Here is a 26,977-nt window from a genome sequence, read left to right on the forward strand (position 1 = left end):
GCCATGCTTGCTCCCGGCACATCACGGCATTGTCTGCTTCCCCTCCTGTGAGGATGAGGTCCTGCCGTATGTGCACATGAACGTGGAAGGACAATTAGCAGTGCAGCGCTTCTGGTGGCCAGCACTGTCAGTCACCTTCACACAATCCTCTGGCCATTTGTCTCCTGCGGTTCATCGCTTATCGGGACCCCCAGATAATGGTGAAATATCTCTGCAGGGCATGAGACGCTGCTTTATTTCCCCCCTCAGGATGTCGACCCGGGTCCTGCTGGCCACTTTGTCCATCCCCATAACTCCAGAACGTACAGACATTGCTCGGCTGCTGGACATGGATGGGATCATTGTGGAGAAGCAGAAGCGCCTGGCCACTCTCCTGGGACTGCAAGCTCCTCCGACACGTGTGGCCCTCATCAATGATATGGTGAGAGACTATTGGGGGCTTTAACCCTTTCTCCACTTTTGATATTTATATATGTATGTCAAAAGTCGTGTCCCTTCCTTTGATGCGATCTCACACTGAGCCCACATCTTTCCCTGCACATGATTGCTGATTTAATCAGTCATCATGTCCCTCTAACACCTGCAGGTGGAGCGGACTCTGCTTGCAGCTGTTAACCTGTTAAAATTCTGACAGCGACATTTAACACCTGCTGGCAGAGGTCATATCATTCCATGCTCCCTTTGGCACCCGAAACAGGATCGCAGGGCACCAATAGGTTGTCATAGCAGCCAAGAGTCTGCGGAAGACCCCTGTGCCTGTCATTCCGATCCTCGTGACGGTGATAGCAGTGCTCCGTGTGCAGCTTCCTGAGGGGAAATACATTGAAAAGTGAATAAAACACAAGTTCAAATCTTCAAAAATATAAAAGAGACCTATTTGTTATTGCTGCATCCAGACCTGTCCGGTCTGCCATAAAGTCATATACAGGAAATTAATCTGATGAGTAAATGGTGTAATAACATGCAGTAAGAGGCATTCAGAACATCGTATCGACCACAAAATGTAAACAGAGTGCAGAAAGTACCCCCCCACCAGGTCCTGAAGAATGGACACGCTACAGGGCTCGTAAAATGGCGGGAAACACCACTGGATTTATTTATTTCACTACTACCGTGTCCAGATTGGGTTCCTGCGCACTCGTACGAACCTGGGGAGTCATGGTGCCGGGTCACTTCCACCATAGAGTGAACAGAAAACCAATTGTGGAATAGCACTTTTTTTGTTTTTTGGAATTTTTTTCATTGCTTTCCAGTGCATCTCATGATAAAATGAATGGTGTCATTGAAAAGTGCAACTCGTCCCGCAAAAAATCAATCCCTCACGCTGCATATTGACTGGATAGGAAAAAACTGATGGCTCTTGGAAGAAGGGGAGGAAAAAAAAGTAAACTGGGAATCCCCCGGGGGGTGAAAGGGTTAAGGCCGCCTTTTTGGTTTCCAGGTCTCCTGCTGGTTGTGAGCTGACAATGGAGTGATGCGATCATGGGGCCTGATGATTTCTGCATCTCTGGTGTTGTAGGTCCGCTTTAATGTTCTTCAGTATGTGGTCCCTGAGGTGAAGGAGCTGTACAACTGGATAGAAGTCGACTTCCACCCCCTGAAGCTCTCTGCACGCGTCACCAAGGTACGAAGCTCCAGTGGCCCGGTCCCCTCGCTGCCGCCGCCTGCTCCGCCACTGTGGTGGTTTTGCCGCCAGCTGTGTAACTGTTTTGTCTTCCTAAAGGTTTTGGACTGGGTAAAAGACCAAGCGGAGAAGGAGCCTGAGCTTCAGCAGTACGTGCCGCAGCTCCAGAACAACACCATTCTGCGCCTCCTGCAGCAGGTGAGGCCCTAGCCGCCGGACACGTCTGCCCGCCTCTGCGGTGTGGACAGATATGACCGCTGATTTTCTGCTCTTCTCTTTCCACAGGTGGCTCAGATCTATCAGAGTATCGAGTTCTCGCGCCTTACGTCCCTTGTGCCTTTTGTCGATGCGTTCATGCTGGAGAGAGCCATTGTGGATGCTGCCCGTCACTGTGATCTGCAGGTGAGGGTTTCCGGAGTGCAGCGTCTTTAGGATGTTGGTCTCCATTTCAAGGCCTTGCTCTGTGTCCTGATGTCCGACAACAGAAAGAAGGCTAATTAGCAGCGTAACTTGTTTCTAGTGGTTACTTCCGTCAGTCCCCTTCATACATGTGCGCCTGGCCAGCACTTCGTGTCCACTCCTGTGCTTATCTTTGTTCTCTACAGGTCCGTATAGACCATTCTTCCAGAACGCTAAGTTTTGGCTCCGATCTGAATTATTCTACACGGGAGGATGCACCCGTTGGACCTTACCTACAGAACATGCCCTCGGAGCACATCCGGAACCAGCTGACTGCTATGTCTTCTGTCCTGTCCAAGGCGGTGGCCACCATTAAGCCTGCTCATATCCTGGTTAGTTGCTGCCCTCCACTCCGCAGTTCTGCTGTGGCACATCTTGTTGTTTTGCTTTGCTTCTCTTGACGAGCAGTGATTTCTGATGTGCTAGACCAAGCTGAAGGCTAATTAGCAGTGTGACTTCTCCACAGTAGTTACCGCTGCCAGTCTCCTTCATACATTTGTCACTGTCTCCAAGTGTTACACCCGAGCACTCCAGTACGGTCATGAGATTATGAACCATTATCCGTCTTAACCAGATGTGGCTTTCCTTTCAGCAAGAGAAGGAAGAGCAGCAGCAGCTCGCTATCACTTCTTTTTTGAAGAACTCAAGGAAAGAACATCAGCGTATCTTGACACGTCGTCAGACCATTGAAGAAAGGAAGGAGCGTCTAGAAAATCTCAATATCCAGAGAGAGAAGGAAGAACTGGAGCAACGAGAAGCCGAACTCCAGAAAGTACGGAAGGCTGAGGAGGAACGTCTACGTCAGGAAGCCAAAGAGCGAGAGAAGGAGCGAATTCTTCAGGAACATGAACAGATCAAGAAGAAGACTGTGAGAGAGAGGCTAGAACAGATCAAGAAAACAGAGCTGGGCGCCAAAGCCTTCAAGGACATAGACATTGAGGTAAGGAGCGCCTGACGTGTGAGGTAAGGAGCGCCTGACGTGTGAGGTAAGGAGCGCCTGACGTGTGGGCTGCCGCACCAGAACCCCCCCCCTACAATGAGCCTAGTACAGTCTGTGAAATCATTACTGAATATGTCTGAACCTTCTGCAGAACCTGGAGGAGTTGGATCCAGACTTCATAATGGCCAAACAGGTGGAGCAGCTTGAGAAGGAGAAGAAGGAGCTGCAGGAACGTCTGAAGAATCAGGAGAAGAAGGTAAGTGGCTGAACTGGCGGACTGGGCTGGTCTGCCTCTTGGATCTTTGCTTAACATGTTTATATTTGTGTTTCCGGTCAGATTGATTATTTTGAGAGAGCAAAACGCCTGGAAGAAATCCCCCTGATTAAGAAGGCTTATGATGAGCAAAGGATCATGGACATGGAGCTGTGGGAGCAGCAGGAGGCCGAGCGGGTATGGACATTCAGCTCTGGGGGGACGATTGAGGCCTTCTGGTCTTCAGTCTTTTGGGATGTGCTGGTCAGCTCTGTGTTTTATGGGGTTTTTGTCCCAACAGATTAACACACTCATGTTGGAGCGGGAGAAAGCAGTGGAGCACAAGAACAGGATGTCCCGGATGCTGGAAGATCGAGACATGTTTGTTTCAAAGCTGAAGACTGCCCGCCGCTCTGTCTATGAGGTCAGTCACACAGTTGCTGCTTTCATTCCTTTTCCGGCTATGCTTTGACAATGGGTTCCTTTTCTATGCTTACGTCAACCAGAAGTGTGTTTGAAGGTTTCTTGTCTGACTGTTCTCTTTGGCTACAAGTGTAGGATGGAGTAATTATGTATGGATGATATTTATCACATATCCATAGGGCACCTATTAAATATCTGCAGGAGGCACTGCCATGCCCTTCAATCACTAGAATGGGGACCTCAAGCCCTGTTCCTCCTGAAGTGTGATGGTCAGTGCTGCATTCATTGCCTACATGACAGACTGAGATAGTCGAGTGCTTAAAGGTCTGAAAACACGGACCGACCCACAGCTCTAAACAACCGCTAATCTGTAAACCTTTACCGATTGGCAGTTGTTTAATACCCTGATTACACAGCAGACTGCAGTAAAACATGCGATCTGTAATAGATCTCTTGGTCTAAATAGGCTGCCATGGTTCTCAGCAGTGCGAGTCCTGATTACACAGGTAGACGGCAGTAAAACATGAGCTCCGGAATAGGCTGCCATGGTTCTCGGCAGTGCGAGTCCTGATTACACAGGTAGACTGCAGTAAAACATGAGCTCCGGAATAGGCTGCCATGGTTCTCAGCAGTGCGAGTCCTGATTACACAGGTAGACCGCAGTAAAACATGCGCTCTAGAATAAGCTGCCATGGTTCTCGGCAGTGCGAGTCCTGATTACACAGGTAGACCGCAGTAAAACATGTGCTCTGGAATAGGCTGCCATGGTTCTCAGCAGTGCGAGTCCTGATTACACAGGTAGACCGCTGTAAAACATGCGCTCTGGAATAGGCTGCCATGGTTCTCGGCAGTGCGAGTCCTGATTACACAGGTAGACCGCAGTAAAACATGTGCTCCGGAATAGGCTGCCATGGTTCTCAGCAGTGCGAGTCCTGATTACACAGGTAGACCGCAGTAAAACATGTGCTCCGGAATAGGCTGCCATGGTTCTCGGCAGTGCGAGTCCTGATTACACAGGTAGACCGCAGTAAAACATGTGCTCCGGAATAGGCTGCCATGGTTCTCGGCAGTGCGAGTCCTGATTACACAGGTAGACCGCAGTAAAACATGTGCTCCGGAATAGGCTGCCATGGTTCTCGGCAGTGCGAGTCCTGATTACACAGGTAGACCGCAGTAAAACATGCGCTCTAGAATAGGCTGCCATGGTTCTCGGCAGTGCGAGTCCTGATTACACAGGTAGACCGCAGTAAAACATGTGCTCTGGAATAGGCTGCCATGGTTCTCGGCAGTGCGAGTCCTGATTACACAGGTAGACTGCAGTAAAACATGAGCTCCGGAATAGGCTGCCATGGTTCTCGGCAGTGCGAGTCCTGATTACACAGGTAGACCGCAGTAAAACATGTGCTCCGGAATAGGCTGCCATGGTTCTCGGCAGTGCGAGTCCTGATTACACAGGTAGACCGCAGTAAAACATGCGCTCTAGAATAGGCTGCCATGGTTCTCGGCAGTGCGAGTCCTGATTACACAGGTAGACCGCAGTAAAACATGTGCTCTGGAATAGGCTGCCATGGTTCTCGGCAGTGCGAGTCCTGATTACACAGGTAGACCGCAGTAAAACATGTGCTCTGGAATAGGCTGCCATGGTTCTCGGCAGTGCGAGTCCTGATTACACAGGTAGACGGCAGTAAAACATGTGCTCTGGAATAGGCTGCCATGGTTCTCGGCAGTGCGAGTCCTGATTACACAGGTAGACCGCAGTAAAACATGCGCTCTGGAATAGGCTGCCATGGTTCTCGGCAGTGCGAGTCCTGATTACACAGGTAGACCGCTGTAAAACATGCGCTCTGGAATAGGCTGCCATGGTTCTCGGCAGTGCGAGTCCTGATTACACAGGTAGACGGCAGTAAAACATGCGCTCTGGAATAGGCTGCCATGGTTCTCGGCAGTGCGAGTCCTGATTACACAGGTAGACCGCTGTAAAACATGCGCTCTGGAATAGGCTGCCATGGTTCTCGGCAGTGCGAGTCCTGATTACACAGGTAGACCGCAGTAAAACATGCTCTCTGGAATAGGCTGCCATGGTTCTCGGCAGTGCGAGTCCTGATTACACAGGTAGACCGCAGTAAAACATGCGCTCTGGAATAGGCTGCCATGGTTCTCGGCAGTGCAAGATGTGATTAACCCCAGACACGATCACTGCTTGTGCTGCACATGTCAGATTGTTTCGCCCCACGGACCGGTCGTTTTGCTTGTTCATCGGGGGATCAGCAGCCCGTTTGCACTGAATGATTACATGCTTATCTTTCCTTGTACATGGAGTTTAAAGAGATATTCCCAACTCCAAGATCTATCCCAATATGTAATAGGTGTAATAATATTAGCAAATGCCTCCAATTAGAAATGTGGGATAGTTTTTCTGATTCGCTACGTTTCTTTCCTCATCTGCAGGCATTGCAGGACCTTAGGTATCCATGGTTAGGACCACTGATATACTGACAGTTGCTAGTAATAGTAACCATGGAAACCTAAGGTCTTGAAATGCCTGCAGATGAGGAAAGAGACATAGCGAATCAGAAAAACTATCCCACATTTCTAATTGGAGGCATTTGCTAATATTATTACACCTATTACATATTGGGATAGATCTTGGAGATGGGAATACCTCTTTAACTTCATCAGTCTCAGGAATAATAAGCTTAGTGGCTCTGGGGCCCCCTCCTCTAGATAGCTGAGGGCCCGGCGGGTCTAATCTGAAAATTGATCACCTTATCCAATGAAGAGGTGATGGACATGATTTATTCAGAAAACCCCTGTAGGCTGCCCTTCCCAACATCCCGTGGCAGACGCCTCCGCCTCATTTGTGCCTTGTAGGATTTAAAGTTTTCACATTTACTTCAGGATAAACTGAAGCAATTCCAGGAGAGACAATCGGAAGAGAGGAAGGCTCGACTGGAGGAGCGCAAGAGGCAGCGCAAGGAGGAGCGGCGCATTGCTTACTACAAGCATAAGGAGGAGGAGGAGCAGAGGGAGCAGGAGGAGCAGCTGAAGAAAGGTGCGTGCGGCTGCCACTCCGCAATATGGTGGTGGTAGTGTGCCGCTCATCCAGAGCACTCCGTGAAATGCTTTCTGATTAGTCCACTTTTCACAAGAATGGGGTGCGCAGTTTCCCGTTAGCACTTCTCCATCATATCACTCTGCAAATTAGCAAGTAGTTCCTGTGCTGGGAACTGAAAGATGTGACCATCTGGCTATGAAATGTGCCGTGCTGTAAAGGTCAGTATGGTGGCTGTGATGGTCACACGTTACAACATCACCAGTCCATCCCCCGGTAACGTTTCCTCTCTTGGTTCCAGAACGAGAAGAGCGAGAGCAGATAGAGAATACAAAGAGAGAAGCTGAGGAGCGAGAATACCAAGAACGTGTCAAGAAGCTTGAGGAGCAGGAGCGTAAGAAACGCCAGCGGGAGCTGGAGATTGAGGAGAGGGAGCGGCGGCGAGATGAGGAGCGGCGTGGTGGAGATGACACTTTTAGAAAGGTACCCACCTTCTGCTAAATGGTGGCGGTCTATAGAACTTCTGTTGGTTGTAATTTCTGTAATCTGCAGTCAGAAACCGCTGCTAACACTGTCTGCACGGGCCCTGTGCTCACTCTTTAGTATGATCTCTCAACTTTAAGACAAGACGTCTTGTATGAGCCGTGTCACATAATATAATGTCCTTTTTATATTAGGACTCCAATCGCTGGGCTGATAGAGAGGCTGAGAGCGGCTGGCGGCGAGCAGGCGATGCTGACGATCGCAGTAAACCAGCAGATCGGTAGGTCCTCTTCCTATATTGGCCATTGCCAGTAAAGATTTGGTTCCGGTTCCTTTCCCCACTACTTTATGATCCTTGTTCCTAAAGGTGTATACATTTTATACAGTAGTCATGTTCTGCTGTTTGTTTTTTTTCCAGGGAATGGCGCAGAGGACAGGAATCTGACAAATCGCCAAGACCAGAAATGGAAGAGAATGCCCCAAGCACTGATGAAGGATCTCTCTTCAAAAAGGATGCTGAAGGTCATTTGGATGAAGATCATGCACCACCCCGCGGTGGGCCAAACGAAAGAGGACCAAAGCGGAATGTAGACGAGGATAAAGGGTCTTGGAGAGGTGCAGAAGAGGATCGCGGTCTTAGGAGAGGTTTTGAAGATGACAGGGTTCCTAGAAGAGGCTTTGATGAGGACCGTGGTCCAAGGATGGCTTTTGAAGATGATGACCGTGAACCTAGGAAGGGCTTTGATGAAGATCGTGGTCCCCGGAGAGGTTTTGACGATGATCGTGTTCCAAGGAGAGGCATTGACGAGGACAGGGGCCCCAGGCGTGGCTTTGATGAGGACAGGGGCCCCAGGCGTGGCTTTGACGAGGACAGGGGCCCCAGGCGTGGCTTTGATGAGGACAGGGGCCCCAGGCGTGGCTTTGACGAGGACAGGGGCCCCAGGCGTGGCTTTGACGAGGACAGGGGCCCCAAGCGTGGCTTTGACGAGGACAGGGGCCCCAGGCGTGGCTTTGACGAGGACAGGGGTCCCAGGCGTGGCTTTGACGAGGACAGGGGCCCCAGGCGTGGCTTTGACGAGGACAGGGGCCCCAGGCGTGGCTTTGACGAGGACAGGGGCCCCAGGCGTGGCTTTGACGAGGACAGGGGCCCCAGGCGTGGCTTTGACGAGGACAGGGGCCCCAGGCGTGGCTTTGACGAGGACAGGGGCCCCAGGCGTGGCTTTGACGAGGACAGGGGCCCCAGGCGTGGCTTTGACGAGGACAGGGGCCCCAGGCGTGGCTTTGACGAGGATCGTGGACCACGAAGGGGCAATGACGAAGATCGAACACCACGTAGAGGATTGGAGGAAGACCGTAGTTCGTGGAGAAGTAGTGAGGACAGAGGTCCCAGGAGAGGTGGAGATGAAGACAGAGGTCCCAGGCGTGGAGGTGATGATGATGATGATGGAGGACAAACGCCCTGGAAACCATATGGGTCCAGTCGCCCAGGTGATACATGAGTTTCCTCTGATGGGAACAGTTCAGGACAACCTATCACAACTTTTGCTCTTATACACTACACTCCTGCACATAGTAGTGGGCGTATAGATAGAGGTTTTTATTTCTCTATTGCTTCATTGGGGGACACAGGAAACCATGGGTGTACGCTGCTGTCACTAGCAGGCTGACACTAGGAACAAAAATTGAACTGCTCCTTAGCCGGTTACACCCACCCTCTGGACCCAAGATAATCAGTGCTAGCTTAGTGTTAGCAGGAGGCAGACACTGTCTGTTCCCAGACCTGTTTGTACCTTACAATTGTTTCATGATTTTCCTTTTTCTTTCAGATGTAGCTTGTGAGTTGGGCATCAGAGTACAACCGCTCACTCTGTCATCCCACCAAGAGAACAGTGTGGAATGTGCCACATCATACCCACTCTGGTCTACACGGCAGGACCCTAACCCCCTAACACATCAAAAGTGTTAGGAGCGATCTGGCTGACAGTCCTATCCACCCATCTTTGGCCCGCTTGTCCGCTATAGTGAGACTGCAGAGAGGAAAGCTCCCCTTCCCGGGGCTCCTAATGGCAGTTTTCTATGCTGCGAAGGAGTCGGGACATATCTTCAGGATCAGATTCTCTTGACTCTTCTTCCAAGGGTCAGCAGCGTGGCTCCTAGGTCAATGTTCCAGGTCCTGTAGGGTCTTCTGGCTACTTTCCTCCCTATTCCGGTTTTTCTGCGCTGTTCGTCATTCTTGTCAGATCCCCTTCTAAATTTAGCTCCCGGCTTTTTCGAGGCCTTCTTGATTTTCTGGGGGATTGCCCCTGTCTCAGCACTTCCGGGCACTTTTTGGGCCCACCCATTCTTTTAATGTCTTATCTATCCGGTACCACTTTATTCTGTACCAAAATACAGTTGCTTAGGAAGTTTTTCACTTCTTTTTTACTTCGCCCATCTTCCCCTGCTTGGTGCCATTACGGTTTGCTCATTTCCAGCTTCGGTCCAGCAACTCTCTCCGACTAGTCGATCCTCAGCCTCTGTTCTCAACACAGGATTCTGCACCAGGGCTCCTACAACTTCAGGAACGGCATAGGCTCTTGTCTATTTGGGCCACACTACCCATTAGATACCCTTAGTGGAACCCTTTTTTTCTGTGTCTAACCTCAGGGAGAATTGCTCCCACTCCTCTATAGTCTTTCAATTTGTCAGCTACTCATGCAATAAAAGATTCCCTCAGGTCAGCCCTTTGCTCTCTGCTTGGATTGCAGGCCCCCCACACTATGCCGAACCCTCAGGAGCCTCCCAGAGCGAGAGCGAGAGCATGCCCCCTCTGCCTGGGTGGGCCGCTGCTCTATCTGTCTGTCACTGACCTAATCAAGGAATCCCAAACTTTGGTCTCAGTCATAGCGTCTGCCTAACCCATCAGCCGCCGCTGGAGTGCCGATTGTCATTCTGCGTGAATTGGACCAGCTCCATCATGGTAGGTCGTGCATGAGAACCAAAAAGCAGGTGCGTACCAGCTCCTCTTCCAGGTCTGCTCCCTCCACCTCCTCCAGGGTAGCTTCCATTTTGTGTTCCCCTTCACCCGAACCCCAGGCAGTTCAGGAGTCTGTTCTCTCGTAGTCGGACTCTGACCGGATCTAACAGATCAGATTGTCACACAGGAAAATAACTCCGCTCTGCATCTCTAGGTGCTGCTGGATGCTCTGCCCTGGTTTTCCAGCAACATCGTGGCCATACGTAGGGTTCTAAGGCTTAAAGCATGGAATGCGGATTCAGCTTCTAAGTTGTCTCGCACTAGCCTTCCAAGGCTCCAGCCTGTTTGCAGCCATGTTGGATCAGACCATTTCGGATGCTACCAGAGGAAAGAGGACTTCTTTTCCCCAGTCAAGATCCAAGCACCCCCTCCCCAGAAGACATGTACCCTTCATTTTCACTACTTTCGTACATTTTTGTATTTTCCAGATAAACCGGTTCTCCTCTGCATGACGGGGCACTCACACCATGAATCCCTCTCAGGATGGACAGCCGTCTCCTTCTTTTTTGGAACGTTTGGCTCTCCGCAGTTGACTATTCCTGGGTCAGGGAAGTAGTCTTCTACGGCTACAAAATAGAATTTTCTTCCCTCCCTCAGAATCGTGTCTTTGATTCCCTGCCCCCACCCAGTCCACTCCCTAGCCTCCATTTTTTCAATGCCACCACTTTTCTTTGCCAAGCAGGCATTATCATTACTGTTCCTCCTCAGGAACGTTTTTCAGTTTTCATTCAAACTGCTTTGCGGTCCCAAAGAAGGCCCCATCTTGGATCTCCAGCTCCAAAACAGATGTGTCCATCTTCGCCACTTCTGGATGGCGTCCCTTTGTTCTTTGATGTCCTCCATTGAGCTCGAGGAGTACCTCAGTCCAGTGGACATCCAGGACTACCCACAACACAACACCATTTTTTTGGCTTATCAAAGATTTCTTGGTTTCGCAGTCCAAGACTCATATTTTTAGCTAATGGTTTTTCCTTTCGTGCTAGCAACCGCCCTAGGGTCTTTTACAAAGATCATGGCAGCTGTCATGGCCATCCTTTGAACCACAGGGATTTTAGCTATCACTTACCTGGATGACTTCCTAATCATACCCCCATCCTGTCTAGCCTGCTGCAGATTACTCTCAACACACTTTCCCGTCTTGGCTGGATCATCAACAAATCAAAGTCCTCTCTGATCCCAGCCCAACGTTCAGTATTTCCGGGAATGCTGTTTGATACCACATGCGCAAGAATTTTCTTTCCCTAAGAAAATATCTTTACTCTTCTTGGAATTCTTGCTCTCTCATTGCTCATTTCGGCTTTGCCTTATAGTGTTGGGCAAGATGGTAGCGGCAATGGAGGCAGTTCCATTTGCACGGTTCCACACTTGACCCCTCCAACTAGCTCCTCTTTTGCATTGGGACAAGATGGTCTCTCTATCCTCCTTACTCGAGTAAAACAGTCCCTAGCCTGGTGGAAGTGTTCTCTCATTTATTGCGGCAAATCATTTTTACCAATACATGGACTTGTGATGACAGACACCAGTCTCCTGGGTTGGGGAGCAGTATTACAAAATCTCACGGTTCAAGAATCCTCTTTTCCCATCAACATTCTGGAACAGAGAAACATTTATCTTTCTCCTTCTCTGATAGGACCTGCTGCTGTCCAGTCATTAATTGTGACAGCGCCATAGCCATGGTATACACCAATCACCAGGGCAGAACTCTGAGGAATCCAGTCATGTCAGAAGTATCTTGCATCTGGTCATGGACCGAACAGAGCTTACCAGTGATTTTGGCAGTGCACATCCCCGGAGGACAACTGGCCCTGCTGACTTTCAAAGCCGCAAGTGGTCTCTGAATCCCACAGGCTTCAATTAAATTTGTCTTCGGTAGGGCCGACCTGATGGCGTCCAGAATGAACAACAAAGTCCCTCGGCTCCTTTCCAGGTTCCATGATCCCCTAGCAGTTGACTTCTATGCTTTAGTGATCCCTTGGTCCCAATTCACCCTTCTGTAATTGTTCCCTTTCTTCTGATTCCCGTGTTCATCAAGAAGATCATGGCAAAAGGGGTGATAGTCATCCTCGTAGCTGACATCTGGCCCGGAAGAGTTTGGTACACGGAGGTAATCGACCTTCTCGCAGACGCCTTGTGGAAGCTTCCGAATCGTCCTGACCTTTCTCAGGGTTTTCTTTCCAACCAGAATTCACAGTCTCTCTAATGGCATAGCTGTTGATGCTGCAGTGTTAAAGGCTGCATGGTTCTCTAAATTTTTCTCTACACCGTAATAAAAGGCCTATGTCTCTCGCATCTACGCCGCGCGCATGGAAGGCCATTTTTTGCTGGTGTGAAGCCAGGCCCGCACTCTTGTCTTATTGTTTCCCTCCTGGCCTTTTTACAGTCTGGTCTTGAGTCCAGTCTGTCTCTCAGTTCTCTTATGGGTCAGGTATCTGCCCTTTTCTATTCTTTACCAAAGCAATATGGCTTACCGCTGTCAGATAAAATCTTTCCTGCAGGGCATTGCCCATTCAGTTACACTCTTCCGGCCTTCCATGGAACCTTAATTTGGTGTTGAATGTCCTTCCAACGTTGCTCTCCTAGAAGGTTTCTTTTCTTATGGCAATCACGTCCATCAGTCCAGTCTCAGAGATAGCAGCACTCATATCTTTCTCCTTTCCTGGTTCTCCAACAAGATAATGTGGTCTTGCATCCAGTTCCAATTTTTCTCCCCAAGGTGGTAACCCTCTACTAAGTCAATGAGGATATCTTCCTTCCTCGTTCTGCCCGTCTCCTTTCCATCCCTTGGCGCAGTCTCTTCACAAACTGGATCTTTTCAGAGCACTGCTCTACTCTTCCTGGACAACATCCTTAAGACGCTCGGGTTTCTTGTTTGTGATCTCCTAGGGTCATCATAGAAGGCTACCTGCTTCTAAGACAGCTATTGATCTTTGGGTCCATTCTGCCATCTTGGAAGTATATCGAGTAAAGGATAGGCTGCCCCCACTTAGGGTCACTCTGCATGTGCAGTGGAGACCTGGATCGTTTGTAATTAGCGCTCTGCTTTTCAGCTCTGCAAGGCGGCTACATGGTCCACAGCGTGCATACCATAAGGTCTTGCGAGTGGCAGTGGGCCAGCCTCCATCTTGAGATTAGGTGCCTCCTTTTTACCACCCTTGGGACTGCTTTGGGACATCCCATGGTTTCCTGTGTCCTCCAATGAAGAGAGAGAGAGAAAAGGGGATATTGAGTTCTCAGCGTCTTCATTTGGGAACACTGCAATTGTCATTAGAATCCTAGAATGTTAGAGTTGGAAGAGACGTAAAGGGTCATCGTGTCTGTCCAGCCTCTGTTTGAAGACTTCCATTGCAGGAGAACTCGCCCCTTGTTTATGCCTATATTTAGCCGGTTTGAAGTTATTGTTGCTTCTCCCACTAACTGATTAGAGTGGTTCCAGTTGGCGGGTGTAACCTGTAAGGAGGAGTTAACTTTTTTGCTCAGTGGCAGCAGCATACACCCATGGTTTCCTGTGTCCCACAAAGAAGACTCCAAGAGAGATTTTATTGTAAGTACCCAAATTCTGCCCTTGATCGTGGAGATATAGGGTGCTGAAATTACTGGCATCAAGTGTGTGGTGTATGATACAACTGGACGTCTCCTTTCTCTTAACTGTACTTTCATCCCACTATGATGCCCCTCAATAGGGGCCAGTAATTTTGATGCCCTGTATCTCCGTGATGGAGGGCAGGAAATAAAATCAATTTTATTTATATTCCTTCTAGTATGTGCAGGAGTGTACGGTTGAGAAACAATGCGTTTCAGTCATCTGACTTCATCAGGACAAACCACAAGTACCAAAGGAGTGTAAAGTGTATAAGTGCAACAGTTGTGAAAAGTCCTCCCTCCCTAAGAAACGTAGACATCTTAATTTTTTCATGTATTGTTTCATTAATTCAAATCTAATTAACTTGACAATTTCCTATTGTTTTTGTTGTGCTATTTAGCACATTGCATTAATGGGTTAACGCTAACGGACTTCGTTGCATGGCGAAATTGTCGCAATTAACGCCATGCAACGGGTCCGTTAGCGCACCCATTGACGGCAATGTGATTCTGATCTCTAGCGCATGCCATTTTCGGCACGCGCTAGTGATGTGCCGTTATTTTCTTGCAGCGTCCGAGATCCGGTCCTCGCTAGCGCAGATCGGGGATCTGCGCTAGTGGGATCGGCAAACGCGATCCCTATAGATACATTGCGTTAGCGCAATCCGCTACCGCTATGCGCTTAACGGATTGCCCTAACGCAATGTGAACCTAGCCTTAATGTTTGCGTAATCTCATGTAGGTGCCCATCATCTCTGTTAGACATAGCAGGGGGAAAGGTGAATGAAACCATCCAAGTCATCAGAGGGGGCAGATTACACTGGATGGGGAGTGCTGGACACGGGTGGTCTGCAGGGAGGCTCGCAGGCTCAGTATGAGGGTGGAGCGTGCCCATGGCGGTCTTCTCTGAGGGACCTGAATCCAGGAGATTGTTAGAAGCCACTTTTCAGGCATCTGAAAATCAAAGGAGGAATGAAGATTGATGAAATTTAGTACAGCTTTTAAGTACATTGAAATAAAGAAATCATTATTCTGATGTCAGAGTTGTCTGTGGGCTTTAAAGCTAAAAGATTACTCTGGTGTCTGCTGTGTCTTTGGATGAGAGCCAAGAGGGACCAGCCTCACAGTCCACAGTGACCGTGGATCACAGGCAGGGAAGTGGAAAGTCTTTCTTTTATATACTGTATGTCCTTTCAATGATATAACTTTTGCAGGAGGGTGGCGAGAACGTGAAAAGGCTCGGGAGGACAGCTGGGGGCCTCCACGGGAAACAAAGCCTTCTGAAGATCATGAATGGTCCAGGAGTGAGAAGGAACCAGATTCTGAGCTTGCGAGGAAGCCTGCCCGGTGAGTGAAGATGATAGGACAGTGCGCAGTCCCTGTGATAAGGACACCTAGACAAAAGAAGTGAGCATGCTAGTCAGGATCACAACATTGTGTAAAATGACCAACAAATCTGTACCAAAACAGACATGCATAATCTAAATATATAAAATATGTCCAATATCTCAGAGCAAAAAATGGATTATATCGACAGGGAAAGACTGTTGTACAGTGCGAAGGCGTGATATACCGTTCTTCCACACATGTACAGCACTGATCACACTATGCGCCTGCATATTTCTATTTCCTCTTGTGCGCAGACGCTGGGATTACCGTCCTGATGGACGTCATATGACTAATTCAGTCTGCTGCACAGCCGCATTCTACAAGTTACTGGCTTGTTGCAGTGCGCTTGCTCACTGATTAATCTTGTACTAAATGCCTTTCCATGCCAGTACTTTGTGCGCTTGCTCTCTGGTTAATCTTTGGAAGGAAACGCGAGAGAGAGCCGGGGATTACAGATGTCCCCCTGCCATCACCAATCTTTGACGGAGCTTACAGAGTCACAGCTCTGGTGCCCCCCTACCCTAAGGCCAGTCAGGGAAATGCATCTAGGGTAAGTAGTCGCCGGAGAGGCTGCCCTGTCACGTACTGGATATCGGGGCACTCTGCAGTGAGGACAGTGTATATATATCACCAGTGCCAGGCCGGGAAAATATATATATATATGTGTGTGTGTATATGTATATGTGTATATGTATGTGTATATATATATATGTGTATATGTATATATACCCTCGCGGGCAGGGTCCTCACTCCTCCTGTACCAGTTATGACTTGTATTGTTCAAGATTATTGTACTTGTTTTTATTATGTATACCCCTCCTCACATGTAAAGTGCCATGGAATAAATGGCGCTATAACAATAAATAATAATAATATATATATATATATATATATACATACATACATACATACATACATACATACATACATACATACATACATACATACACTCACTGGCCACTTTATTAGGTACACCTGTCCAACTTCTTGTTAACACTTAATTTCTAATCAGCCAATCACATGGCGGCAACTCAGTGCATTTAGGCATGTAGACATGGTCAAGACAATCTCCTGCAGTTCAAACCGAGCATCAGTATGGGGAAGAAAGGTGATTTGAGTGCCTTTGAACGTGGCATGGTTGTTGGTGCCAGAAGGGCTGGTCTGAGTATTTCAGAAACTGCTGATCTACTGGGATTTTCACGCACAACCATCTCTAGGGTTTACAGAGAATGGTCCGAAAAAGAAAAAAAATCCAGTGAGCGGCAGTTCTGTGGGCGGAAATGCCTTGTTGATGCCAGAGGTCAGAGGAGAATGGGCAGACTGGTTCGAGCTGATAGAAAGGCAACAGTGACTCAAATCGCCACCCGTTACAACCAAGGTAGGCCTAAGAGCATCTCTGAACGCACAGTGCGTCGAACTTTGAGGCAGATGGGCTACAGCAGCAGAAGACCACACCGGGTACCACTCCTTTCAGCTAAGAACAGGAAACTGAGGCTACAATTTGTACAAGCTCATCGAAATTGGACAGTAGAAGATTGGAAAAACGTTGCTTGGTCTGATGATTCTCGATTTCTGCTGCGACATTCGGATGGTAGGGTCAGAATTTGGCGTAAACAACATGAAAGCATGGATCCATCCTGCCTTGTATGGAGCATCTTTGGGATGTGCAGCCGACAAATCTGCGGCAACTGTGTGATGCCATCATGTCAATATGGACCAAAATCTCTGAGGAATGCTTCCAGCACCTTGTTGAATCTATGCCACGAAGAATTGAGGCAGTTCTGAAGGCAAAAGGGGGTCCAACCCGTTACTAGCATGGTGTACCTAATAAAGTGGCCGGTGAGTGTATATATATACATATATACATATATATATATATACACACACACACACACACACACACACACACACACACACACACACACACACACACCCCTCCGGTCCGTTACTGCCAGGATCCGCCAATGACACCAGAACGGAATGCTGCCACCAGTTCCTCATTGGATATAAGCCCGGTCCGTTAGCAAGCTTATTTTGTGTCTGAAACCAACCAAAGGTAGCGTATAAGTACTTGCCGGACTCAGACGTGGGAAATCGGGTTTCGAGATAAATGAGCAGCTCAAAATGAATTGATATTTCAATTGCCGAAAAGCGCACTAGATAATTGTGATGAGGGAACAGCCGCCATCTTGGACGGGCCTACTAACACAGATTGGCGTGACTCCATTTTGTCTCCTGGTCACAGGTCTGCAGAGAGGAGTGCTCCAGGCCCCCACCTTTTTTAATGAATAAAGTTCCTTTTAGTATGGTAATGGGCTGAGTACCATGTAGCAGGCAGTTGGCATTTCAATGCCTGAGTGAGGAAGCCACACCAGCAGGGGACATAGAGGTGCCTGAGGGGCTTAATTAAAGCACGCATTTCTCCTTCGCCTCATTGGGGGACACAGGACAGTGGGTGTATGCTTCTGCCGCCAGGAGGCTGACACTAAGTAAACTTGAAAAAAAGTTAGCTCCTCCTCCGTCGTATACACCCTGACACTGGCTACCAGAGAATCCAGTTCATGCTTAGTGTCTGAAGGAGGCACATCTCTGGGTGCCGGATCCTTCGGTCCCTTGTTTCTTTCTACATAGGGATTGAGAGGGGCGACAGACCCTGTTTCAGAGGGTCCGATCTCCCCAAACCAGCGCAACGGGCGAGCACGTGCGAGCATGCTGCACGTATCCTTTCCCGCGACGTGGGGTTATCACCGGACTTGGCCCTGACCACACTAAGGTATTTGGACCATAGGCTGTACAGGCGCCCCCTGATATCCGTGTGACCCCCCCCCGTGTTTTTTCTACACCTATGTTTGGCTGCGGTGATAGAGGGGAGGTGGACGGTCCCTCTCCTTATCCTTCAGGGGAAAATGGAGTTTGGGTTCCTGCACCGTCATGTATTTCTTTCCCTCCCCCCGACCGGAAAGAAAAAAAAAGAGGGAGAGAATGTATATAATATTTTTATACCTACACTGTTCTTCTGATTGCAGAGGTTCAGCTGGATTAAGGGGGAAAGGCAGAAATAGGGGCTCCTGATACAGCATTACCTTTTTCAGGCATGGTCCCTGTGCGGTCTAGCGCCGGGTTTATAGCGGCGCCATATTCTCCTCTGGTCGGCGCTCGGTTTCCCTGGCGCTTGTTAGCGCTGCAGCGGTCCGGTGTGGCGTCGGGCCCTTCAGAAGCTGCAGGCTCCGGCCGAGCTTCACAGGAACCCTTCCGGGTCAGGCTGACCCAGTTTCCGGCTTGAACTGCGCGCTGTGAGGCCCCGCCCCCTCCGGCGCATCTTGTTCCGGTCCACCCCCTCCTCTCCTCGCTGGGGCAAAATTGAGGTCCCGGCTTCGGCCTGTTCCAGGCCGCATCAGCGCTCCCTCCTATCGGTCCGCCTCCTGAGGGGGGTTAGGGATAAAAATGGCGCAGGTGCGCTTCTCGGAGTGTGTTGAATCTGTATGTGGGGGACACAGGACTGGGGTAAGTACTTCTCCCTCCAGTCTGACAGCAGTAGCATCTTTTTTGTCCCAGTCTAAGGGTAAAGCACTATGTCTAAAAGGATGAAATCTCACGCGGTCTTATATACCGTCTGTGCAGCCTGTCGTTCTGCCTTTCCGCATGCCCAGAGCAATCGTCTCTGTGAGGCCTGTGACTGCGAACACGCTCAGGAGCCCCCCCTGCTAGTTCCCCGGCGGTTTCTCCTGTCCCTCAGGCAGAAGCTGGAGTGGTTCCTCCGGAATGGGTCATGTCTTAGTCCCAATCCATGGCGTCTCTAACTAAGGCAATTGAGTCCCTTCAGACCCTGGCTGGAGTCAGGGACAGCAGCTCTTCTGTCTTAGAGAGAGCTTCAGATTCTCTGGGGCCTCTGGCCTGCAGGGGCCGCGCTCTCACCAGGCAGACGCGGGGAAAGCGAAATCTCACAGCGTCTCCCGGGCCATCAGGTGCATCTGCATCCTGGAGTTACGTTTCTCGCTCTCCTTCCCCAGCAGAGAGCGGTGAACTTGGATCAGACTATGATTCAGAGGGGTCCCTCAATTTAGAGACTCCTGGATTTCAGGAGTCAGTAGATAGTCTGATTGAGGCTGTCAATCAGACCCTGGGAATAGAGGATCTCACGAATCATAAGGTTTCTTTTAAGCGGGCCAGATTGTCTCATAAGGTGTTCTCGTCTCATCCAGAGTTTGAAGACCTGATTCAGCGAAACCGGGAACACCCGGACAAACTCTTTTCAGGCCAAAAAGCCTTGAAAGCAAGAATACCCTTTTTTCTCTTGAGCTGCGTAGCAAATGGGCGGAATCCCCTTCGGTAGATCCGCCGGTGTCCCGCTTAGCCTCTAATACTCTCTTATCTCTTCCCAATGGTTCTTCTATTAAGGATCCCACGGATCGTCTTATAGAAAGCTTGGCTCATTCCGTTTTTTGAGTCTTCAGGTTCAGCCCTTTTTCCCTCTTTTGCGGCAACTTGGGTTGCTAAGGCCAGGATGTCTTGGTCAGAATCTTTGACTAAGGCGCTTCAAGACAGGGACTTGCCAGCGGAATTGACAGAAATGTCTAGTCAGATAACCCTTGCCGGGAGCTATCTGATTAATGCATCCCTGAACGCAGCAGACTGTGCCGCTTCTGCAGCGGCAAAGGCAATTGCCATCAGACGGGCCCTCTGGTTAAGAACTTGGCGAGCAGACTCTACCTCTAAGAAATCTCTTACAACCCTCCCTTATCAGGGGGGTCGCTTATTCAGAGAGAAGCTGGATCAGCTTATTTCTGATACCACAAGTGGGAAAAGCAAATTTCTTCCTCAGCAGAGGGCTAGACAGCCGTTTCGTCGTCAATTTCAGGCCCGTTTTAAGCCTTTTCGTAATGCTAGATGGACCCAAGCGTCAGGTTCCGCTGCGCAGGGTCGTCCCAATCTGGACCGAGACAATCGGATCTTCTATAGAACCAACCCAGGGGGAAGAATGCGTTCCCAGCCACCTAGATCCAGAGGGTCCAGGGCTCAAAGATTTTCTGCCAAGTGACTGGAGGCATCCTCGGATTGCCGCAGACGGAGTTGGCGGGCGCCTACTTTTGTTTCGCCAGGCCTGGCTTCATTCAATTCACGACAGATGGGTGGAGGAGCTTGTATCCTCAGGGTATAAGATAGAGTTGGTTTGCCCTCCTCCACACCGGTTCTTTCCATCCCGTCTTCCCAGGTCCGAGTCCCGGCGTCAAGCCCTGCTCAATTCTATAGAGTCCCTTCGTCTCCACGGCGTCATCACTCCTGTTCCAAGGGAGGAGAGATTTCAGGGGTTCTATTCCAACCTATTTGTAGTCCCCAAAAAGGACGGATCAGTAAGGCCCATTCTGGATCTGAAATGCTTAAACAAATTCGTAAAAATTCCTCATGGAATCTCTCCTGTCAGTCATTGCGTCCATGGAAAAGGATGCCTACCTCCATATTCTCATTTTTCCTTCCCATCAAAGATTTCTCCGGTTTACAATAAACAACTTACATTTCCAGTTCACGGCCTTACCCTTCGGGCTGGCCTCCGCCCCCAGGGTGTTCACAAAGGTCATGTCTACCGTAGTTTCCATTCTACACTCTCGAGGCATAGTAGTCCTGCCATATTTAGACTACCTTCTCGTAAAGGGGTCGACCTTTCGGGCCTGCGAGCAGAATGTCAGCTTTTCTCTAGACACTCTTTCTCGTCTAGGTTGGCTAGTGAATCTAAAGAAGTCATCCCTGATTCCATCCCGGAGAATCTCTTTTCTAGGGATAATTTTCGACACCTCTCAAGCCCTCTCGATTCTGCCCCAGGACAAGGTCCTAGTCCTTCGGCGAGAGGTGAGGATTCTTCAGCAGCCGTACTTTCATACAGTCCGGTCCTGCATGAGGGTCTTAGGAAGTATGGTTGCTACAATAGAAGCAGTACCATTTGCTCAGCTTCAGCTTCATCTTCATCCTCTCCAGCATGCTCTTTTAGCAGCATGGGACAAGAATCCATCTTCCCTCAATTTCAGGTTTCGGTTCTCTTCAGGTTAGACAGGCTCGGTCATGGTGGATAAACAGCCCGTCCCTTCTAAAGGGGAAACCCTTCCCTCCAACCAGTTAGCTAGTGGTTACAACGGATGTCAGTCTCCTAGGTTGGGGAGCGGTATTCTTTCACCACATGGCTCAGGGGCACTGGTCCTCCCGGGAGTCAGCCCTTCCTATCAATCTCTTGGAGATTCGGGCATTTCGTCTGGCGTTGCAGTATTTTCACCATCTTCTGGCGGGACGCCCGGTCCGGATTCAATCGGACAATGCCACAGCCGTGGCATACATAAATCATCAGGGGGCACCCGCAGCAAGGCGGCCATGCAGGAAGTAAAGCAGATTCTGTGCTGGGCAGAGAGAAATCACTCTGTGATTTCGGCAGTCCACATCCCTGGCGAGGAAGACTGGGCGGCGGACTTTCTCAGTCGGCAAGGCCTGGCTTCCGGGGAATGGTCGCTCCATCCCGAGGTCTTTCAACAGATTTGTCGCCCGGTATCTAGATCCACAGGCAATCGCCGTAGGTGCGCTAGTTCTGTCCTGGAACCCGTTTCGCCTCCCATATTTGTTTCCCCTCTGGCACTGCTTTCGAAAGTGATCATGAAGATCAAGTCAGAGAGTGTACCAGCGATTCTGGTCGCCCCGGATTGGCCGCGGCGGTCATGGTACGTAGACCTAATACAACTTCTCCCCAGAACTCCGTGGCGGCTGTCTGATCGTCCAGATCTTCTGTCCCAAGGGCCGATTTACCTCCAGAACTCAGGGATCCTGAGTCTGACGGCCTGGCCATGGAATCTTGGGGGTTAGCTCAGGCCGGGTTTTCCCAAGAGGTGGCGAATACCATGATTAGTGCCCGAAAGTCCGTTTCGGCTCGGATTTATTATAACACTTGGAAGGCGTTTCTTTCATGGTGCAGAGAGCGCGGGCTGCCTCCTCTGCGTTTTTCCATTCCTAATATTCTTGCTTCTCTCCAGGCAGGTCTAGATTCAGGGCTGGCTCCTAGTACCCTTAAAAGGCAGATTTCAGCCTTATGGGTCCTTTTTCAGTGCAGAATTGCTACCAACTTACAGGTAAGGACCTTTTTTTCAAGGAGTAACTCATAAGGTCCCGCCTTTTAAAACTCCTTTGGAAGCTTGGGACCTTAATTTGGTCTTAAGGGCTTTACAGGAAGTTCCTTTCGAACCACTTCAGGATGTTTCCTTAACCTTCCTTTTCTGGAAGGTTGTATTCCTAATGGCCATAACTTACATAAGGCGGGTATCTTAGCTGGCAGCTCTTTCCTGTCGTGCTCCTTTTTTACGGTTCCATCAGGATAAGGTAGTGCTCAGACCAGCGCCCTCCTTTTTGCCGAAGGTTGTTTCCTCGTTCCACATTAATGAGGATATAGTTCTTCCCTCTTTTTTTGTCCGGCACCGACGCACCGTGTGGAAAAAGCTCTCCATACGTTGGACCTAGTGAGAGCGCTGAGGTGGTACATTTCGCGAACAGCTCCTTTTCAACAGACGGATGCTCTGTTTGTCCTCCCAGAGGGTCGCAGGAAGGGATTTGCGGCCTCAAAATCTACCTTGGCCAGGTGGATACGTTCAGCTATTCAGGAGGCCTATCGTGCCAAGGACATGATGATTCCGGATGGAATCAAAGCCCACTCCACTAGAGCAGTGGGAGCTTCCTGGGCAATTCGGCATCAGGCCTCAGCAGAACAGGTTTGCAGAGCTGCGACCTGGGCTAGTCTGCATACCTTTGCCAAGCACTTCAATGTCCACTCCCAGATCTCTGCTGATGCAAGTCTGGGTAGAAGGATTCTTCAGGCGGCGGTAACGCACTTATAACGACAGCTGCCTGGATATTTATAACCGGTGAGTCATTTTCCCTTCCAGGGACTGCTTTAGGACATCCCACTGTCCTGTGTCCCCCAATGAGGCGAAGGAGAAATAGGGATTTTTGTGTTACTCACCGTAAAATCCTTTTCTCCGAGACGCTCATTGGGGGACACAGGACAGTGGGTGTATGCTTCTGCCGCCAGGAGGCTGACACTAAGTAAACTTGAAAAAAAGTTAGCTCCTCCTCCGTCGTATACACCCTGACACTGGCTACCAGAGAATCCAGTTTGGTGCAAAAGCAGTAGAAGAACAAAAAAACAAGAATTAGTATAACAGCATAAATACAGAAAACTCATGTCTGGAAAAGACCTACTGCCTGATAATTTCAGATACGAAAAAGAGCAGCCATCAGGCTACCAGGGAGGGAGCGGTGTCCCCCAATGAGCGTCTCGGGAGAAAAGGATTTTACGGTGAGTAACACAAAAATCCCTATTTCTCCTTCGCCTCATTGGGGGACACAGGAGAAATAGGGATTTGTGTGTTACTCACCGTAAAATCCTTTTCTCCCGAGACGCTCATTGGGGGACACCGCTCCCTCCCTGGTAGCCTGATGGCTGCTCTTTTTCGTATCTGAAATTATCAGGCAGTAGGTCTTTTCCAGACATGAGTTTTCTGTATTTATGCTGTTATACTAATTCTTGTTTTTTTGTTCTCCTACTGCTTTTGCACCAAACTGGATTCTCTGGTAGCCAGTGTCAGGGTGTATACGACGGAGGAGGAGCTAACTTTTTTTCAAGTTTACTTAGTGTCAGCCTCCTGGCGGCAGAAGCATACACCCACTGTCCTGTGTCCCCCAATGAGCGTCTCGGAGAAAAGGATTTTACGGTGAGTAACACAAAAATCCCTATGTCAAGTGGCCACAGGATACACCTCTATTATGGCTGTCCAGTCGAACCGTCTCCAACATGGAATCGTGAATTATGGACGCATCGTCCGAGGTACCGGCTCATAAAAAATATCCCCCTCGCCCTAAAGAAATTGCGCATCTGACAGTGCGACTCCCGTGTCCGTGGGGGGTCTGAAACCCGAGATATAGGGATCAGCCTCCCACAGGGACCGAATGGGTCCAGGTTTGATCCCTGTACGACCGGCAGAACAAACCACATGCGCTGGTACTGCCCGTGTTCTGATCCGATCATCCTGAGAGAAGTTATCCCATTTATTAGATATGGGAATAAATCTTGCAGGGAGGCAGAGGGGTGGAGATTGCTAAGCCCACCCAGCTACAGGGGGAGGGACACAGCAGGGTTAAGAGCTGGGACACTTGGAGAGTGGGTGAGAACAGAGGAAGATGACTAACTAAGGAACAGGGCATATGCCAGCCAGAGGGGAGCAAGCACACGCTTTCTGGGGGCTTCCCGGCAACTAAGTCTTGGACCTGCGGAACGCTGAGCCCCCCGGCTTCCACAAGCGACCTTCAACCTGGTAAATTGACCTCCAGCTGTATACCTCTAAGCTTTGTCTTATGATTGTTATATTTTACTCTGACTGTAACTCTTGATATATTTTGACTGTATATTTCTTGTAATCACCTAGTGCGCCCTTAAGGCAATTAAATCATAAATTAATTTTGGGCTGATCCTTTTACTCTGATTGCGAATCTTAGAATACCCAGCGTGGGTAACAAGGCAGTCTCCCCGGCGGTCATTTGCTCTAGGTGCAGTTCCCTTACTGACCTGAGAGACAAAGGGGGCGCCGGAGAGCTGTGCCTGTGTAGTGACGTCACGGATTGGTGACGTGGGAGGAACTGGGCTTCCTTCACAATAATACACACATATACAGAGTAATAAACAGATATTGTAGCCAGAAGTACAGATAAAGGGAGGGTACAGGTGTGAGATTGCAGTTAGCTGCATGTGTCATGTTACCGTTCCTTATAATTTGTGGATTATTATTATTATTATAGCGCCATTTATTCCATGGCGCTTTACATGTGAGGAGGGGTATACATAATAAAAAACTAGTACAATAATCCTAAACAATACAAGTCATAACTGGTACAGGAGGAGAGAGGACCCTGCCCGCGAGGGCTCACAATCTACAAGGGATGGGTGAGGAGACAGTAGGTGAGGATAGAGCTGGTCATGCAGCGGTTTGGTTGATCGGTGGTTACTGCAGGTTGTAGGCTTGTCGGAAGAGGTAGGTCTTCAGGCTCTTTTTGAAGATTTCCATGGTGGGCGAGAGTCTGATGTGTTGTGGTAGAGGGTTCCAGAGTAGGGGGTGATACGCGAGAGAAATCTTGTATACGATTGTGGGAAGAGGAGATAAGAGGGGAGTAGAGAAGGAGATCTTGTGAGGATCGGAGGTTGCGTGTAGGTAAGTACCGGGAGACGAGGTCACAGATGTATAGAGGAGACAGGTTGTGGATGGCTTTGTACGTCATGGTTAGGGTTTTATACTGCAGTCTCTGGGCAATGGGGAGCCAGTGGAGGGATTGACAGAGGGGAGAGGCCGGAGAATAGCGGGGGGACAGGTGGATTAGTCAGGCAGAGTTTAGAATAGATTGGAGGGGTGCGAGAGTGTTCGAGGGGAGGCCACAGAGCAGGAGGTTGCAGTAGTCAAGGCGAGAGATTATGAGGGCATGGACTAGGGTTTTTGCAGATTCTTGGTTGAGGAATGAACGGATTCGTGAAATATTTTTGAGTTGAAGTCGGCAGGATGAAGAGAAGCTCTCGTATCCACAGGCACCTTCTTAGTTACAGGTCTGTCTCCACGCGTGACATGACGCGGCTTCCGTGGCAGAACAATGACACTGGCTAAAGGTGTGTAGCTAGCTTTTAACACCCAGCTTGCCACCTCCCAAATTCGCCACCTCCTCTTTGGATTTGACTGAAATTTCCTCCCTAGACCTTCTAGCTGAAATAATTCCCAATATCTAGGATGGGTCATAGCTTCCTAGTGGGAGGTCCAAACGGGACGACTAACATCTCAGTGGGTTCGTTGGGGCTGGACCGATATGGAGAATCCAAACTTGGGTTGGCTAAGTGGCTCTGGAGAGCCAGTATCTATAGATCAGTATCCGAGACAACTAGAGAAAGGTGAGACACGGGTGTGTGTGGAGGGCTCCCAGGGTTCTGGTGGTATATTGGACGTAACAGTGAAATGCATGGTGCTCTCATTCATCTCTAGGTGTCGGTGACGCTCGGTCTAGAGCTTCCATTAATAGCGAATTGATGTTGACCGCCTTGCACAAAAGACAGCAGGGGGTCCCAGCTCTGCTCCTTCTCCCCTTCAGTCCTCTAATTCTCTGGCCATGTAGAAAAGTTCTGTTCTTTTGGGAATTGTGTACTTACCCAAGGGTGAGGGCCACAACCCTGCTGTGAAGGGAGATCATTGGATAATCTTAGAGGCCTGAATTATTAAATCCAAAATGGAGTCTCCCTCATCCCTCACACCAATCCAAAATGGAGTCTCCCTCGTCCCTCACCATCTTGTACTAAATCCCTTTCCTTGCCAGTACGTCGTGCGCTTGCTCACTGGTTTATCTTGTACTAGATCCGTTTCCTTGCCAGTACGTTGTGTGCTTGCTCACTGGTTAATCTTGTACTAGACCCCTTTCCTTGCCAGTACGTTGTGTGCTTGCTCACTGGTTAATCTTGTACTAGACCCATTTCCTTGCCAGTACGTTGTGCGCTTGCTCACTGGTTAATCTTTTACTAGATCCCTTTCCTTGCCAGTACATTGTGCGCTTGCTCACTGGTTAATCTTTTACTAGATCCCTTTCCTTGACAGTACATTGTGCGCTTGCTCACTGGTTAATCTTTTACTAGATCCCTTTCCTTGACAGTACATTGTGCGCTTGCTCACTGGTTAATCTTGTACTAGATCCATTTCCTTGACAGTACA

The 26,977-nt window shown here is 49.4% G+C and overlaps 1 protein-coding gene and 1 non-coding gene across 2 annotated transcripts in view; both read left to right on the forward strand.

Annotated features, from left to right (window-relative positions):
- Nucleotides 1-26,977, forward strand: part of EIF3A (eukaryotic translation initiation factor 3 subunit A) — a 65,685-nt gene that overhangs the window by 13,641 nt on the left and 25,067 nt on the right. The window contains exons 7-20 of the mRNA XM_077257874.1: nt 250-421; nt 1,520-1,624; nt 1,724-1,822; nt 1,910-2,026; nt 2,230-2,415; nt 2,676-3,023; nt 3,175-3,279; nt 3,361-3,474; nt 3,578-3,700; nt 6,598-6,751; nt 7,053-7,234; nt 7,429-7,514; nt 7,653-8,722; nt 15,044-15,176. Of these exons, the coding sequence (XP_077113989.1) occupies nt 250-421; nt 1,520-1,624; nt 1,724-1,822; nt 1,910-2,026; nt 2,230-2,415; nt 2,676-3,023; nt 3,175-3,279; nt 3,361-3,474; nt 3,578-3,700; nt 6,598-6,751; nt 7,053-7,234; nt 7,429-7,514; nt 7,653-8,722; nt 15,044-15,176 (2,994 nt within the window). The remainder of the gene's footprint in view (nt 1-249; nt 422-1,519; nt 1,625-1,723; nt 1,823-1,909; nt 2,027-2,229; nt 2,416-2,675; nt 3,024-3,174; nt 3,280-3,360; nt 3,475-3,577; nt 3,701-6,597; nt 6,752-7,052; nt 7,235-7,428; nt 7,515-7,652; nt 8,723-15,043; nt 15,177-26,977) is intronic.
- LOC143770865 (small nucleolar RNA SNORA19) lies at nt 2,450-2,581 on the forward strand. Its single transcript, XR_013214773.1, has one exon. It is a non-coding gene; the product is annotated as a small nucleolar RNA SNORA19 (small nucleolar RNA).

The sequence above is a fragment of the Ranitomeya variabilis genome, chromosome 4 (assembly GCF_051348905.1).
Source record: "Ranitomeya variabilis isolate aRanVar5 chromosome 4, aRanVar5.hap1, whole genome shotgun sequence".
Taxonomy (NCBI): domain Eukaryota; kingdom Metazoa; phylum Chordata; class Amphibia; order Anura; family Dendrobatidae; genus Ranitomeya; species Ranitomeya variabilis.